The 16733-nt window shown below is 42.5% G+C and overlaps 1 protein-coding gene across 5 annotated transcripts in view; it reads left to right on the top strand.

Annotated features, from left to right (window-relative positions):
* The window catches only part of arhgef28a (Rho guanine nucleotide exchange factor (GEF) 28a), a 39180-nt gene continuing 22447 nt past the window's right edge, over positions 1 to 16733 (top strand). For 4 of the 5 annotated variants that reach the window (XM_046374197.1, XM_046374195.1, XM_046374196.1 and 1 more), the window contains exons 1-10: positions 1 to 186; positions 285 to 345; positions 2963 to 3021; positions 8843 to 8987; positions 9077 to 9454; positions 12488 to 12677; positions 13420 to 13597; positions 14014 to 14083; positions 15270 to 15316; positions 15519 to 15594. In XM_046374197.1, coding sequence (XP_046230153.1) covers positions 16 to 186; positions 285 to 345; positions 2963 to 3021; positions 8843 to 8987; positions 9077 to 9454; positions 12488 to 12677; positions 13420 to 13597; positions 14014 to 14083; positions 15270 to 15316; positions 15519 to 15594 — 1375 coding nt within the window. In that variant the 5' untranslated portion in view covers positions 1 to 15. Of the gene's footprint in view, positions 389 to 2962; positions 3022 to 8842; positions 8988 to 9076; positions 9455 to 12487; positions 12678 to 13419; positions 13598 to 14013; positions 14084 to 15269; positions 15317 to 15518; positions 15595 to 16733 lie in introns of all 5 variants that reach the window. The other variant, XM_046374198.1, reaches the window with a different exon arrangement.

Here is a 16733-nt window from a genome sequence, read left to right as displayed (position 1 = left end):
GAAAAATGCTCCTGAATGCCCCGTGAGGTTTCAGGTTGCAGCCCGGTGCGTGCAGATGGGGGGCTGGACCAGAGCAGCAGACTACTGCAGACAGGAGAAACCGCTCCGGCGACACCTGCACACAAACCGACGATCTGCGCCGGGACGAGCACGCGGATGAAGAAACCGAAGCTCGGACAAAACCCGGTAATGCGGAACAAGAGTCCGAAACGAGTTACTGCTCACTGAGCGGCGACGCAAGCAGCAGAGAAACTTTTTTTTGTTTTGTTTTTTCATGTGACGAGTCGTGCGATTTGCATCGGCGACAGATCGCAGCGAGTGCGGAGCGGAGAGAGACGACAGCAGGTAAAGGCAAGCTGCTTCATCTTCAGCTGAGCAAAACCTGAAAGTAAGAAAACAACCCTGTGCAGTGATATCACCGCGATTGTGTTCACTTGTACTTTTCTTTAGGTTTCATGTCGTTTTGTTGAATAAAACAGACTATAAATGCTGATGCGTTCACAGGTAAACCGTAAAACAACGCGGCGAGTTCGGTTGTTACTGATTCAAACTCTTGTCATGCTTTATGCCACCTTTACGGTCTTCTTGCTCCGATTTACTGATTGTGTTTGATGGTAGGAGTTTCGCTGTAACGAGGTCATTTATTGTTCCCGGATCATAGGTTTGAGTTTTGATGGTGTCCATAATAATTTTAATCCTGTTTTCACTTCTTTGTGTATCAACCAGTCCATCCAGTGGCTTAGCGGCGATAGTTTCCATTTTATTGTGTCCTGCTTGTAAAGGGCATAGAAAAGGTGACTGTGGGTGATTATTTACACCCTGAGTTCGTGACATACTTTAGTTTTATACAATATTTCTATACTTGGATTAGCATCATTGTAATCAGCAGTCTGAAATAAAATGTTTACACCTTTTTATCACATTGAGTCACAGTCACAATTTCCAAATTTATCTCAATTTATGAACAGATAACCACATTAAATTACAATAACCAAAGAGGTGGAAAGTAGGAAAGGGTGGCCTTGTCGTTCAGCCTGAACTGACTGCAGCCTGTCTTGTGAGAAGAATTTGATCGTTCAATCATGCATCACCTTCAAAAATGTTCAGGACAACAGGATCAACTTGCTCGCGTCTGAAAATATTTACATCACCTAGTGTGCACACAGATGTCAACCTGACTTTCCCAAATGTTTTTTGACAGCATGCATTCTCTTCTTATGTGTAATCCCTTTTCTCACGCTCTGTTCTTTGGGTGCGTGGCCACCAGCCAGGTCAGGTTTCCCATTCACACTGAACATGTCAGAGGCTGAAGTCAGACTGAGGACCGTGACTGGTGAAATCCTGTGCAGACTACATTAACTGGACTCTGATTTAAATCCATCCCTTTAAGTGCTCATTCGTCTCATTCAGGTTGTCCTGAGTATTTTTGCTCATAGACGAGACAAAAGTTGTTTCTGACCTTTTGATCTCGAGACGGATCTTGATCCTTTCTACGTGTGGGTTCAGATTATGTCTTTAAACCTTGTGTAAACACAAACATACCAGAATATTAACGTTTGTTGTTGTAATAGGGCGCAACCTGTCAGTCTGAGATGATGTTTACTCTACAATGTGACACCTGAATCTACTCCAGTTTCACTTTACAATAGTCTTGCTCCATTGATATGAGTAATGTTCGAAACAGAGACGGACGCCCAGGCCTGTGGCATTTCACTCCTCTGTTAATAAGATGTCCTTTGGACACAATATTACAGTATTACAGTATTACAGCACGCAAACACGATAGTGATATTATTGTTAAAACACCCAAAGTGCACCTGTTAGTGTATTACAGTGTGATGTGACTGAACCTGCTGCACTGACGCTTGATCCTGGCCTTAGTGCTGATCAACTGTGTCACTTCTCTTGTTTAATTTTCATGAAATGACGTCAAGTTGGCCTAATCTTGGGTTTAACCCAGATTCAGAGGATACAGCGTACACGATTTAAAAGTCACTGACTTTACATGAATATTAAGTTTACGGTTAAGTGTCAACATTAAAGCCACTGGATGTTTTCTCTTGTTTGTAGAAAAACTGGTTACACTGACATTGTTGCAGTTGGAGCTGAATGATTAGTTGATTAAACAAATGGGTACAAGTATTTTCTTCAGGCAGAAAGGCCAAACATTCTCTGATTCTCCAGCTTTTTCAGTTCAAGCAGAGATGAGCTTTTTCTGCTTTTCTCTCCGGAAGATCATTTTGATTGTAACATACTTTGGGTTGTACACTGTTGATAAAAAACACGTTTTGCTTTACGCCGAAAGAATTTGTGATGAGCACCAAATGATTAATCAATCAATAGAGAAAACTCGTCAGATTATCTGACATTCAAACAGCTTGTCATTTGGGACCTAAATGGGACCTGAAAGCGGAAAGACAGGCTGCCTCCCTCGCCACAGAATGAAGAGTTCCAGCTCATCTGGGTGGCTCCAGCTCATGCAAATACATGTCTAGACACAAGAGCAGCCTGCAGAGCTGACACCGCTGTGCAGCTTTGAAGTCATGCACTATTCACAGCTGAGAGTGAAGTCACAGCGGATCAGGTGTGTGCTGATGATACAGTTACTGTTTCCTCCGCTGCTGCATCCTGCCTGAAGCGTCGGAAGCTGCGCTGTAGTTATCGCAGCTTTGTTCATACAGGTGGTTGTCTCATGTCACCTAAAAGGATGCGAGCAGAGCAACATACAGGAGTGTTTACATCTTATTTCACCCTAAAATAACCTCAGGTTACTCAATTATCACTCGAGCATCTCAGTTGACTGGCTGCAGCATAAGTTCATTTGTTTCTGGTTACGGGAACCAACAGTCTTTTTCATACCAAACTGCTCTAGACTTTAAGTATCAAAGAAATCAGATAAAGGTTGAAAGGTTTCGGTTGTTATCATCCTGACATTGTAGTAACGTGACTGTTTCTTCCCCAGGCGTCTGGCTGGTGGATGGAGAGAAAATGGAGGTGAACAGAAGAGAGGTGCCTCTATATGTAAGTGCCTATAAGTCTTTCTCCAGGCTGTGAATGTGGATTTGTTGGTGGTCGAGCAGAAGGGTCTGCTTGGATTTTATTTTTTTTTGGGGAGGTTGCGGTCTGGCGAATACATGAAATCTGAGGAGCGATTTCCCACTTTTTGACCCAATTCAGTTTTTTCCCCTCACCAGAATTCGAGCACTCTTTCTCATCTTTCCCTCCAGACATCCCTTTGCTCTCTTTCTCTCTCTCTCTGTGGAGTGGCTGACTGGCAAGCCTTGTGTTGCAGGTGAAACCCAAGCCTGCAGGGTTTCAGTCTCTGGGGAAGCCAGGCCTTACACAGCCTGCTCACTGAATGACAAGGCCCTGTGAAAGCATAGCTTCCATAGAGAACATGTGAACCAGAGTGAGAGAACATACACATTTGTTTCTCATACTGCATGAAAGCACATCAGAATAAAAATACATTTTTCATGTTTGAGCATGTTTGAGTGCAGGGTGTGCAGGTGTGTCTGAGTTATAGTTTTGCTTTTTTTTTGACATAGTAGAACTTCATTTCTTCCATCTGTGTTCCTTTCCCTCCCTTTCATTCCTCCATATCCGCCATATCTCTCTCACTCTCTGTCTTTCTTTCACTCCTATTCTCCCGTGTGTGTGGAAGTCTGGGTGGGCCAGTCACTGAAGCGTTGCCAGATTTCTGGTAAGCAGAGTGTCTGCTTGTTTTGCTGTGTCACCAGTTTCAGAGTTGAGTGGGGGCGGGGGGGATCCAGAACCTTTGCCTCCGTTCACAGAGGCTGATTGAGGCCCGGTCTGAAACCCAGGCATGTGTGCTAATTATGGGCTCTACCACTTACACACACACACACACACACACTTCTCCATTAAGCGGAAGTGGCGTCTCCACCCTCTAAGGTCACAGCTCAACAGGGGCAACTCTCGCTGCTGAATGAGATCCAGATTTCAATGCTGGGCTTTGTGTGGGCAAGCCAAGGCACACTGCTGTCACATAAAGGCTGTTATTGTAACACCGTCAGGAAGGTGTTACAGTGCACCTCCACACATACAACATAGTGTCAGGCCTTTTACAGGTAGGGTTCAGGCCAGATCAATGGACAAATGGTGGCATTGAATTGCGGGCAGAAAGTGTGGAAGTTCCTGTGTTTGAGGAGGTTTTATTGAGCTCCGGTGCAGGACTTCACAGCAAAGTGATCTTGTTCAGCCAGGTGCGTATGCGTGAGTAAAACTGATCCTCCTGCAAAGACACCATGTGTACATGTTGGGAGCTGAAATGTGAGACTTCCAAATCTGCTGCAAGAGGGAAATATAGAAAAAGCAAACATGTTTCTCAGTTTTTAAGCCATCCCTGGTGGCAGTGTTCTTGTGATGGCCTTGTTGGCCTGTCAGCCTCTTACTCAGTCCTCCACTTTGGTTCAGACTGGAATTATGGATATATGATTTTGACTTTAGACTTTCTCCTCGACTTTCTCCTTTAGAGCTGCCAAAAGATTTAAATTTTCAGTTGTTAGCAAAAACCTCAGCAACTATTGAATGGTTGGACATTTCGTCCAAAAATTTAGGATCATTTGATTTAGAGTCATCAGCAGGACAACATTTGCTTTCATACCAAAAGAAAATGTTGATGGAAAGACATGAAATTTTGTACAGACATGCAAGTTGATGAATTGCAGTACCTTTGCTGATTGCCTGAGTTTTCATCTGGCACCATCATCAGGTCTAAAGTTTGCCCCCACCTAGCTGGACTCCACTGTACAGCTGTTTAGTGCTAAATAGCAAATGTAAGCATGCTAAACAGGTGATGATCATTTTAAAAATTACACCTGCGTGTTAACATGACTTTAGCACTTCACCTCAGTCACCACAGTGTCTCAAAGCAGTCTTATGGATCGTGGCTGTAGACTCTTACCCTTGTTTCTTTATGGCAGCTATTACCTCAACACAGCACAACATCATGTTCACGAATGGAGATAGACTGGCTATATCCTGGTTGTAGCATGTTTGTTCTTTTGCCTGTACAGTGTGATAGTGACGGTTATCACAGTGCTTTTCGAGCTATGAGGTATCTCTGTGTTATAGTTTACGATTTTTTTTCCTTTTTAAGTGCTGTGGCGATTGTGTTTGCCATCACTTTCACATGTCAGACCAACAGAAAGTCTCACCCTGCCAGTCATTTATTGACATTTGATAAGCCAGTCATAAAAGAAGAAAAGGCCTTTTGGTCGAACAAATAGTCATGTCCCCTTATTACAATGACTTTGTCAAATATTGCATAGCCACAACACATATTTTAGTCTTAATAGTGATTCATTTCAGTAAACATTTTTGCAGGCACTTCTTGATATTATTAAGTAACAATGTGTCTATGCTTGGCAACCCAGGCCTTTGAAATGCGATGTTTTGGCACCTTTCCGGCTTTACTGACAGCATTTTCTGACATGCAGACCAGTTATTAGTATTTCATTTGCACAGCAGATTAAATCAGAGGTATGTGTCTCAACTGGGTATGAGAAAAGGGCCTACAGCGCAGTTCCAGCCGTCAACCACAAGACTCCAGTGAGATTCTGCTCCACTGCGTTTCTTTTAGCGTTGATATACGTGCCGTAAGAGTCAGTGAGGCGCTGTTTGACTTAGAAATATTCAAAGTATTCACACCTTGAAATATTGTTTGAAAAGGGCTTTTCGTGATGTATTACCTCGTTTAAATGTTTATGAAATCGATTGAGCATGCGGAAGGTGGAATAATGATCCAAGCATGTGCCTTTTCTCAGTGCTCTGCTGGTTTCTGATCAAAGCCAGAGCATCAATGTACGATTTATAGTGACAATAACAGATGTCTTTGTTTTGTAATTTTATATGAGCATTTCAACATGCTTCAGTAACTTTTCTTAGTGAGACAATATGCCATTTGTTTCTTAATATTTAAAACAAAAAATATTCTGTCCCTGCTGACGTCAGGTTGTATTTTCACTGAGGGAACTGACTGTTATTGGAGCTGTTTTTGTTGTTGCAGTGGCGATGATCTTACTCCCCTGACGTCACCCATGTGTTGCACTCAGGAGATCATAGCAAAGAGCTCTAAAGCTGATGACTGCTGGTTTCCTGGAGACCACATGCACCAGATCTGATGTTGTTTTTCCTTTCTGAATGGACAACAACATGAGGAGATTATAAAATCATGTCGCTGGTGTGATTTTGTGTCTTAATGAAAGCAAATATTAATACCCACCGGCTATTAAGTCCCGTTAAGGTAACCGACACAGCACTGCTGCCTTTTGTAGATTTGTACCGAGCTCCTGCTGCATATGCGACAATCCTCTTTATGCTTATGTTCCATCATTAACATATGATGCCTGACCTGAAACCTGCCCATATGGGAGGCATGAGCTAAAACCACACAGTGTTGAATATTTTATTGTTACTGGATCGGGTTGTGTCATGATAAAGCTCTGGAGGAAAGGCCACAGATCACGTCGGTCTGATGTCTTATCTCCTGCCAGCCTTCTCCTTCCTCTTCCCTAAGGCTCGAGAGACACAGTTAGGATCGAGAAAAATTCTGTCTGATCAAATTGTACCTGTGTAAACCAATATCATCTGAGGTTGGGACAATTAAGTGGGAAGCACAGCCTCCTTGGAGGAGAGAAAACAGAATCAGAAGATATTAAAAAATGAGCGCTCACGTCTGTTTCTGTATTTTTAAAAGACATTTAAATCTAATAGTTGAGGGACAATCTCAAAAGAATGAAACATCAAAGACAAGGAAAAGGTAAAGCTCCATGAACAATGGATTTGATCTGAAAACTTAGTCAGTAAGTGAAAATAACTGTTGATGTTGTGTGTTCAGCTAGCTGGGTAGGAAATCAGGAAGGCTGCACAAACCACAGGCTGACAGCATATCTTTTTGTTAGGTGGAAAAACAATCAGTGATAACATTAATGGTGTTAAGTGTGCACTAAGTGGTGCTGCAGTCGCCACTTAGTGTACACAGCCCTAAAGCTGAGAAACTGCAGCCTGAGTCAGACCTCTGTTATCAGTCCGAGCCAACTGCCAGCTAACACAAGAGGTCAGTTGCATTTCTACCTCTGAACTATTGTGGACTTGACTCAAGTAGCAACTTTTGAAAGATAATAGAGTCTAGGAGCAAAGCAGACAAAAGGGAGACCGATGGTGATTTAGTCAGGTTGTGGATTTTATTCTGGCTCCGTTGATTTGTTAGCCAAAGGCATGCAAGAGGGTCTCTCAGTCTCTCTTCTATAGAGAAATCTTTCACCTGAAACCACATTAACAGAGTGCATTTTCACAGTAACATCATGTAGCTCTTATCCGTGCCCTTTTGCAAGCAACTGGTTATCTCACTGCACCCCTAAATGTGCTTCAGGGGCCAAATTGCCAATTTTAATTTGTCCAATTTAGTTTATGGTCAAGTACCTCAAAAACTAATGACATTCCCATCAACCCCAGCTTTACTTTATGTGTAACATGTGTAGTGCTGATGAGCAAATCCGAATGTGACAAACATTATACTTGCTAAAAATCAGCGTGGGAACATTGTCATTGTGAACTTTTCATCATGCTTCCATTAGCTTTTAGCTGAAAGCACTGCTGTGCCTAAGTGCTTCCTCACAGCTTCTGGTGTGGATGTAGACTCTTAGTCTTGTTTAGAGATAATGATGCAGATTTTATTTAATCCATACACAGCCTAACATGTAATTATAAACTGTGTATGCTTCAGTTCCTGGTATTTGGCTGCTCTCCTGCTAAAATGTGATTAAGACTTACTAGTGTGTTGAGAAGCCACAAAATGTGGTATTGAGAAAAAGTGACTACATTCTTCATATGTTAAGTTTAACTGGTGCTGGCACTAAAAACATATTTTAGCATGATGGACGCCTTAGCCTCAAGTATTGGCAATGAGGATAAATTAAGGATGACCCAGTAAGTCACAAGATAAAAACCTAAGCGGAGCACATGAAAACAGAAGATAAGGATATTGCACAAGCATGGAACTCCAAGTATGTGATCCATCTTGAACATGAAAGATACACTTTGAGCTAACCCTCTTGTAAAGGTCAGTCTGTGGAGGAAAATAATTCTGGGTAGGGGAAGTAAATCTTGTGGTTGCTGTGTTTGGTAATCTATATTGACAATAAGGAGAAAAACATTTACTTTGTTCTGTCAGTGGCTTAGAGGCACTGCTTCCACTCTTCCAGCTTGTTGTATTGGTAACCGAATGCTTTGACATGCCTCGCATCAACGGTTTCATTCTGCAGAGACGTGTTGGACGCAGTGAATTGCAGTTAGAGTTTGTGTACACACAACATGAGCTTTTGCTCAATGAAATCTTTCTGATTCTCTTGGCCTCGAAGTCTTCAGTTAGGGTCAACACTCATGAGAGGTGAGGATAACTTTGGGGTGATGCAGGAACAAGCAAAGTTTAGATCAGGTTGAGCAAAAAATAAATAAAAACAATAAACAAGGTCAGTGATATAACAGAAATAATGAATGTGATTATTAAGGTAGATCATGAAGTAGATACTCAGCAGGGTGCAGCTCACTCCCATTGTGAGAAAAGGCCTGGCGTATTTCCTCTTTTTTCCCTGCTGCCCCCATTTTTTGAACGTGTCAGCAGGGTGATAGGAAAAGACATTTTCCTTTCAGAGAAAACTGTATACTCAAGGCCTTTGAATTAATGTTCACTTTACATTGGAGCTATTATGTAATAATTCAGGGCATGATAATGTGTATTATACACTGGTTGTGATTAACTTTATACTTTCTCATGTTGTAGATGCAGTTAAATGGATGGATTTTCTTCTTATTTCAGGGTCAGGTGGAGGCCCACGTGAGGTTACAAGCTAACGTTCCTGAAGACGCAGAGTTTTATGTTCTTGTTCAAGGCTCTGGACTTACACATGTGACTGCAGCAAAAAGAGGAGATGATGGGCTTAGCCTCAGCTTCACAGTTCCTGGTATGTCAACCTCTAACAACAGCCAGATTTCCCTCTTAGCCTGTCACTGTCTCACTTCCTGATATAATGATTTGTTTTATCTCTCACAGGCCATGCCCTTGTGGAAAGTGTCACTGTCACATCCTACTTTTACTCAGAGGACCAAGTCAAGCCTTGTGAAGGTGAGGCCTCTCTTGAATACCTCAGGGATGTTGCCCAGGAGGCTGCGGAGTACCTGAGTGCAAACAGGGACCAGCTTGGCCCGCAGAGCTACCTAGAAGTCCTGAAGAGGTTTTCCATGCGGTTGTGGACAGCTGATGAGGAGCTCTCTGTAGGGGAGGTAGACTGCAGTGAGGAGGATGTGCGGCTCAGACAGAGTTCAAGTAATGAAGCTGGTCTCAGGCAGCTGGATGAGAAGATCACCCAGGCTATGGCCAACATGGATTATCCTCAGCAGTGGAAAAATACTGACAGTCAGCCCAGAGAAGGTAATGAAAAAGGAAGTGAGAGTGTAACTCACCACAGTGGTCTTGTAGGTTTTTTATTTACCTGAGGTAATTTTAAGCCACTTCATCCCTTGCCTGCTCCTAAAGCACACTCACTGCCTGTTTGTCCTCTGCTACTTCCTTGATCGCAGGGAAATCATACAAGTCAAATATCAAGGATTCCTCTCTTCTCAGCAGATATGAGGAAAACTCATGGAGCAGCTCTGGTGTCACACATTTGGTTTAAATTGCTCACATTCTGAGATACCCATCTTGTTTTATAATGATTATTTCTTCAGTAGAAATGTGCTAACTAATTGTATTGAGTCCTGCAGATTATCCAGCTTAAAGGGGACAGCGTTTCTGTCAATTAGTGATACTAGTTTTTCAGAGGTAAAAAAACAAAAACAGACAAAAATGCAACTACTGTATACTGCATAGGAAATCTCATGGCTTTGGATATCTCAACAGCTGGGCCAATTAAATGCAAAATTCATAGCCTGACAGCAGTAGATTTTTTGTAATTGATCCTTTAAAGGTCCAGTGTATAGGATTTACTGGCATCTAGCCACGAGGTTGCAGATTGCAACCAACTGAACACCCCTCGTCTCACATGGAGAAACAAGAAAGGCCCTCACTATAGAAAGTTATTTGTCCATTGTGGGTTTCTGTAGAAACATGACAGTACAACATGGTGGAGTCTGTGGAAGAGAACCCACTTCCTCTGTAGACATAAAAGGCTCATTCTAAGTTAACAAAAACACAGCATTTCTTAGTTTCAGCTGAACTAGTGAAAACATAATTCTGAATATTATATTCCATTTCTGCCCCCAAATCCCACACAGTGGACCCTTAACAAACACAAAATATTAGTCCTTGGAGGCAAATATCAGTGCAGCGGTGTTTGGTGCTCAGTTGCTTTCAAACCCGACATGAGATCTGACTTCACAGCCCAACTCTTTCATCACATGATGTGCAGGACCAGCCAGCCAGTCGGGCAGAGGCCGGTGTGCTAAAAAGAAAGAGCAATTACTGCCATTATTCCTCCTCAGTCAGATTAGAGTTGTCTTGCAGACCTCGGTGTCTATTAAATCAACTCCCACAATCCTCCTCTGCGCTGCTCTCGCAGTCCTTCACACCACAGCTGTGTCAGAATTGTTTCTGGCATCTGGCCTCAGATTTTGTTATTTATGATGTTTCATTATTTCAAAGCAGTGAAGTCTCTCCTTATTATTAAGAATTGAGGGTGAACTACTCACAGCATGCCAAGGTATTACTGTGTATTGAAAAAAGTAAATTTTCAGTGAGATTTAAAAGATTAAATGCCCGAGTATGGGAGTGTACTGAGCTAAGAGTTGGTGCGGATAGTTTTTGCCTCCTTATAGCTGCACACTGTTTTTTTATTTAGCATGAGAAGATAAAAGAATGAGACCAAAGATGGATGATGTCCCACAACAAATCCACGGGTCCTGTTCAGCCCTCTGCTGATTCAGCCATAGACGGCAGTGCAGTGTATGCACATGCCAATGCAAAACAAGGGTGAGGTTCAAATGCAAAGTAGCCGTCAGCCCCTGGTCCCTCAGTGTACCATGTGCTTGTTTATTTGACAATGACATTTTTGTTTGCTGAACTTTGCTTGACGAGCGGGTTTGGTATTCACTCCCCTCAGTCAGTCGAAACTGGGTCACAATTAACGGCGCCATTGTAGGGGTGACTGGGCGTTTCAGTTCATCTCAGGACTCCAGTGACAAATTGGAGGGAAAGGAGAAAATAAAGAGTTGAATTCTTCCGCACATTGTTTCTGGGTTTAAAAGATGGCACCATGGCAACCTTCAGCTCTCACCCACACTTACAGAGAAGGCCCAGAGATAAAGCACCTCTGGTCCTCTTTAAAACAGTCTTTCATCCTGTCTTTCAACAAGGGTTTATATGGAGCTTTTGTGACAAGCTGTTGCCACTCTGTGCTGCTGCATGATATTAGCCTGGAGCGTGCATGTTAAAGCATTATTCAGAGTCACAGAGAATTGGGATTGCTTGTATGCACACGAGGTGAAAGGTAGCAGCTGTTTTACGTCAGGTGTAGGCCTGGTGAAACATCCAGTTTTTCTAGGTAATAATATTTTTATATGTTGCAGCCCTTACATAACACAGAGCCCTTCATTGCTTCAGCTGTGCTCCTTCCTACTGTCTTACATTCCATGCATATGCGGCAGATGATCTGTACACATGCACAGATCTGAGAGAGAGTGTGTGTAGAACACCAGCACTTTTGAGGCTGAGGGAAAGGTTTACTTTACATTAGTAAAGTAGTGCAGTATAACTTGAAAAATAACTGGAGTTTTGATGCTGATAATGATATACCAATCAATAGAAATGGCATATAAGAAGTTACATACCAAGGAGACTATTTCACAGTTAAAAAACTGTTTTGTCAACATTTTGTGTGTAATGAGGACGGTGTTTCTTTTCAGTCCGGTTTTTTTTCTTACCTATTGACATGTTTCTGGAGAGACACGTTGATCATGATTTTGTTTAGATTCACAGGTCATTCAGACTTCCACAGGTGGGACAAAAATGGCCCTGTATTAGAATCAGTGAATGTGTTTTTGATAAAAATATAGCTAGATTTTTTTGCTCAAATTATGTGAATTCCTCATCATCAAATTATCTAATGCATCCTAATATATTCCAAATATATGTCGGCACTTCTGAGCTGTAATTTCTTGTCACTTATTGATATTGATAAAGTACACAAACTGTATTTCGGCTTGGCCGATTTGTTAGTCAAGCTCTAAGGTACAGTTTTGTCCACTGTAGACCTCTAGGTATGGTCCTAATATGAACTTGCTACTTAGAAAAATGGTCGCAACTGTTAAGATGATCTTATATTTTAGTTCAGGTATGTGTGACAAGATACTGAACCCCCATCCTGCTGAAAATCATTGCAAAGTAATTTACGATGACTCTTCTGCAAACCACAGTGCACAGTATGTCTCTGCCTGCAGGTCATTCCTTCTACATTCTTTCCCCCTGTAGCTGCTGATCTTCAGCCCAAAGAAACCCTCCTTCACCTCGCAGTGCGTTTGGGTTTGGTCCATCTTTCCCGTTTCTTAATTCAGCAACCGAGAGGCCAGAGAGCGTTGACCTTACCCAATCAGGAGGGAGACACGCCCCTCCAGCTGGCCCAGAAGGACGGACGGCACGCCATGTTCAGCGTGTTGGCAGCGTAAGGCTACAATCCCATCTATTGTCTCACTTTTTATATGAGAAGAACACACATAAGATATTATGCCCTCCCCTTCAGTTTCCCAGACAACCATCTTAAACAACTCCCAGGTGCCTTTTTATAAGGAGTTTCTTGAAGTATTAAAGGGGCTTAAAGGCTTTCTGGAACGTCCTTTTAATCGCTAGTGAATCTCATGTTATTAGCTCCTTATTATATTAAAAAGCTGCTTGAAGCAACACACGATCCAAGACCATGTTAGTCATAACTCAAATATTATTATCAGCTCGGGGACCACACATGTACACAACCTTGTCCACAGGTAAACTGGCACATAGTAGAAAAAAATCTATTCAGTAAACAAAGGAAAACAGACTGAGACTCACATCTAAACCCATCTTTGTTTTAAAGACAACGACAGAAATCTTCTCAGGCCAGAGAAGGAAATGGCAAAGTTTATGGACTGCACGGCAGAGTTACTATATGGGTGTAATGACATGTTATATTTCAAAGTGTGACAGCTGTCATTAGAGAGCAACAGGAGCTGTGTGTAAAAAGTTTAATACAAACGAAAACAAAGTGTACCTTGTAACATATATCATGAGAACAACTGATGACTATTGATAAAGACTTCTGACAAGGCTCATTCATGGGGAGGCTCCTTCCTCATGAAATCCACTCTGTTTTCCTCACTTCTTATAACCTTTTTCCTAATTGTCAGTGCTTCTTCCTCTCCTCTCCTCAGTCCTCCAGGTCCTGTTCCAGGTGTGTGGTGTGTGTGGTCCGACAGCTGCCACATGCTGAGGTTTTGTCCCTGGACGGACTCCCTGACCCTGACGGTGCGGCAGACGCCCGGCAGCCGCCCCCAGGATGGCATCATCCTCCTCCGAGACAAACTGGCAGACAGCAACATCATCAAACTGGTGAGAGCAAACCACTTTTATTTAAAATCCTTAGTGTTATCACATCTGCTACATAATAATGTTTTTGTGCCTGATGTAATGCGTCTTTGCTGCCGAGATAAGGCCGTTTGCCCAGGTTTTGTTCAGGCTTGTGTAAACAGCAGTAAACCGTTGATTCTCACAGACTTTAACTCGCAGTCAGACACTTTGATAAGAGCTGAGCACGAAACAGTCAACACAACACAGCACAGCTTGTAAATCAGAGTCCATGGGGGGAAGGGGTTAACATGAAAAGGTGATGATCATGATGATGCTGCAGGATGATTTTGGTAGTATAATAATGGCAGCGACCATAAAACTGCATGCTTTCACAATCTTTTGTCTTTTTATTTGGTGATTTCTTTGTTGTGTTGCCTTAAGGTCTGTTTTTGTTCCAGATTAATGTGCTCAAAGCTGATCATGAGGTTGACAACAGAGGCAAACATGGATTGCTTCCTTCAGATGAAGGTAAGGTGACATCTAAAATTGAATTCCTCATTACAGTTGTTTACAAAAGTCAAGTTTGGTTATCAGTGACTCAGAGATGCATAACAGCAAACTTTTCACATTCTGCCTGCATGAGAGAGTAGTTCTCAGCAATGCTATCACGAGTTAATTATTAGTTTTACTCAATTGCAACCAAGTGTGTTTACCCATAATATTCCTGCGTTCTCCCTCCCGTCCCACATGCTCGCTGTCACATGGATGTACCAGCTGTGCAACATGAGCTGCAAAAAACAAAACAAACACGCAGAGCCAGACACACACACACACGCACACACCTGCACACACAGTGACATAAGCTCATAAAGACAGATGAATCCATTTGTGCCGATGAACTGACAGAACAAAATGTAAAAAAAATTCAGAAATTAATTTATGACTCAGCTTCTCAATGATAATTTTGTCTGTTTTACGGTGGACCAAATTAAATAAATTGTGGTTTGTTTTTGCTACTTTTTTCTTGGACATAATGATGAACAGATTATTAGTAATGGAAGTAATGAGCCCTGGTATTGCTCTCTGCATGCACAAACAGCTTTTATTTGCTGCCTGTCTGTGAACACTTTACTGAAGAGTGGTGGAGAACGAAGCACCACACATCCACCTGAGGAAACATTCATTCCGTCGGACATCCATCACTTAGAACCTACAGAGACTAAGAAAACACTTCCAACAGGCACCATAAAAGGAAACTGTCCTTTATACATGTGCTCCGTCTTTCATTGAGAGTACAGAGAAAACTTTAAGGAGCAGATTGTGTGTTTTTTTATTTTGCCCTGATGTGGTCAGGCGCGGGCTGCCTCCTACTTCAACCTGTGGCCACTGTTTGGTAACCATAGAGATGGCAGATGGCAGTATCGACTCATGAAGGGAAGCAGGAAGTGTACCTCAGTATTGACCTTAACCCTGTCCTGACTTCAGCAGCCGTCCATTAATCCTCTCGAAATAACAACCACACAGTAGGGAGCATGTGCTCTTCCTCTGGACCTGCTGCTTTGCAAGAGCACAACATCTCATTGGCCAGTTTTCCATTCCTGGATAGTAGAGTCATATCCAAAAGACTTGGCTCTTCTTGGGAGGAGGAGGAGGAGGAGGAGGAGGAGAGTATGTCATCCATCAACCTCTGGTTAAATATTTTTATTTTGCACAGGCATTAGCACGGAGCTCCGAGTGGAAGAGCACGCACTGGTGGACAATGTGAGTATTAAACAACAAATTTACGTATGGTACAATATGGGACAGAATTTGTTGTGTGTCTCTTTATAGATTGGACTCTTAAGTTGATTTCTGGATTTTTCATGCAACTTGTGTATCTGTTTTGTTTTGAAGTAAACAATGCTCGACTTTCGCTCCAGAGCCATGCTTCCCTCGTGTGTGTTTTCTTTTGGTTTTTTTGAAGGTTTTTGAGGAACAGCTTGTTCTGTCCTTGGATGACGACGATGACGATGTGGAACAGCATCCATCCTCATTATCTGGTAAGTCTTCACTTCTCTTGCGCAATTTGTCAACGTCAGTGTGTCAATCTACAGCTACATAAAGGATTTTGGAGAAACGAATGATTTGCTTACTCGACATTTTGGCTCGGCAAGCACAATAGCTGCTCATCCAGACCGAATCATTTCCATTTCCATAACACTCTGGCATCTGGCTTCCATTGGTGGATATTAGAGTCGTATTCAGAGGACCGTATTGTGCTATCAGCACTTCTCGCTAAAAGGAGGAGGAAGGTGTTAGTATATTGTCCGTCAACTTCTGGTTAAAGATTTTTGTTTTGCACAAGCATTAGCAAGGAGATCCATGTGGCTTAAATGATGAGGCACTGATCCATGAAAAAACACAACAAAATACTTGTGGCTGTACTGAACAGCAGGGTGTGGGAACAACGCATAATAAGCTGGTTTAGAAGCCCTGACTGGAATCCTTTCTCTTGTGGCACTGGCACCATATGCAGACTTCTGTTTTGAATCACATCATAGGAAATCAATACACTTACTGCTTCACAAGCACAGAGAGGGATTCGCTCCTGTCTGAGGCTGATGAGCAGTTTTCTTTGATTAAACAGATGTGTCATCCTCCTGGTTTATGTCTTCAAAGCGGGTCAGGATGGGGTCTTTACTCGTTATCTTCCACTATGACTCAGTCTGAGAGTCCAGGAATCTGCCCTGTCACTGAGACAAAGACAGGAATGGGGTCAGGCTTGTCCCACTCAAACTCTGTCTGAGCTGGCCTGTCAGCATGCCATCCCCTCCCCCCTCCCCTGACCCCCCCCAGGACAGTAGAGCTCTGTGCTAGAACTGAGAGGGGCAGCATTCACAAGCTCAAATGTCGTAGGTTTACAAAAGCTGACATTTTACTTGAGCTGTGTTTTAACCTTGAATTCTCTTTAAGCACACTCATGCACACAGGAGTGTATAAGCTGAGCTAGCACAAACGCACACCGGCTTGTTAAAACTTTGAGGAGGATGCTCAACTGTTTCAGGTGTTGCCACAGTTACTGCAAATGCTAATTTCCTGTGTGTTGTTGTGGAAGAATGAGAGTTTGTTGTGAACTGTGGTGCTGCTAAACAGAGCCCATAAACTTGGTGACTGTAATCTGAGAACGTGTCCAGTGAGT

This window comes from Scatophagus argus, chromosome 20 (genome assembly GCF_020382885.2).
Source record: "Scatophagus argus isolate fScaArg1 chromosome 20, fScaArg1.pri, whole genome shotgun sequence".
Classification (NCBI taxonomy): Eukaryota; Metazoa; Chordata; class Actinopteri; family Scatophagidae; genus Scatophagus; species Scatophagus argus.
Note: the sequence above shows the minus strand (reverse complement) of the source record. Positions and strands in the feature narration are given on the sequence as shown.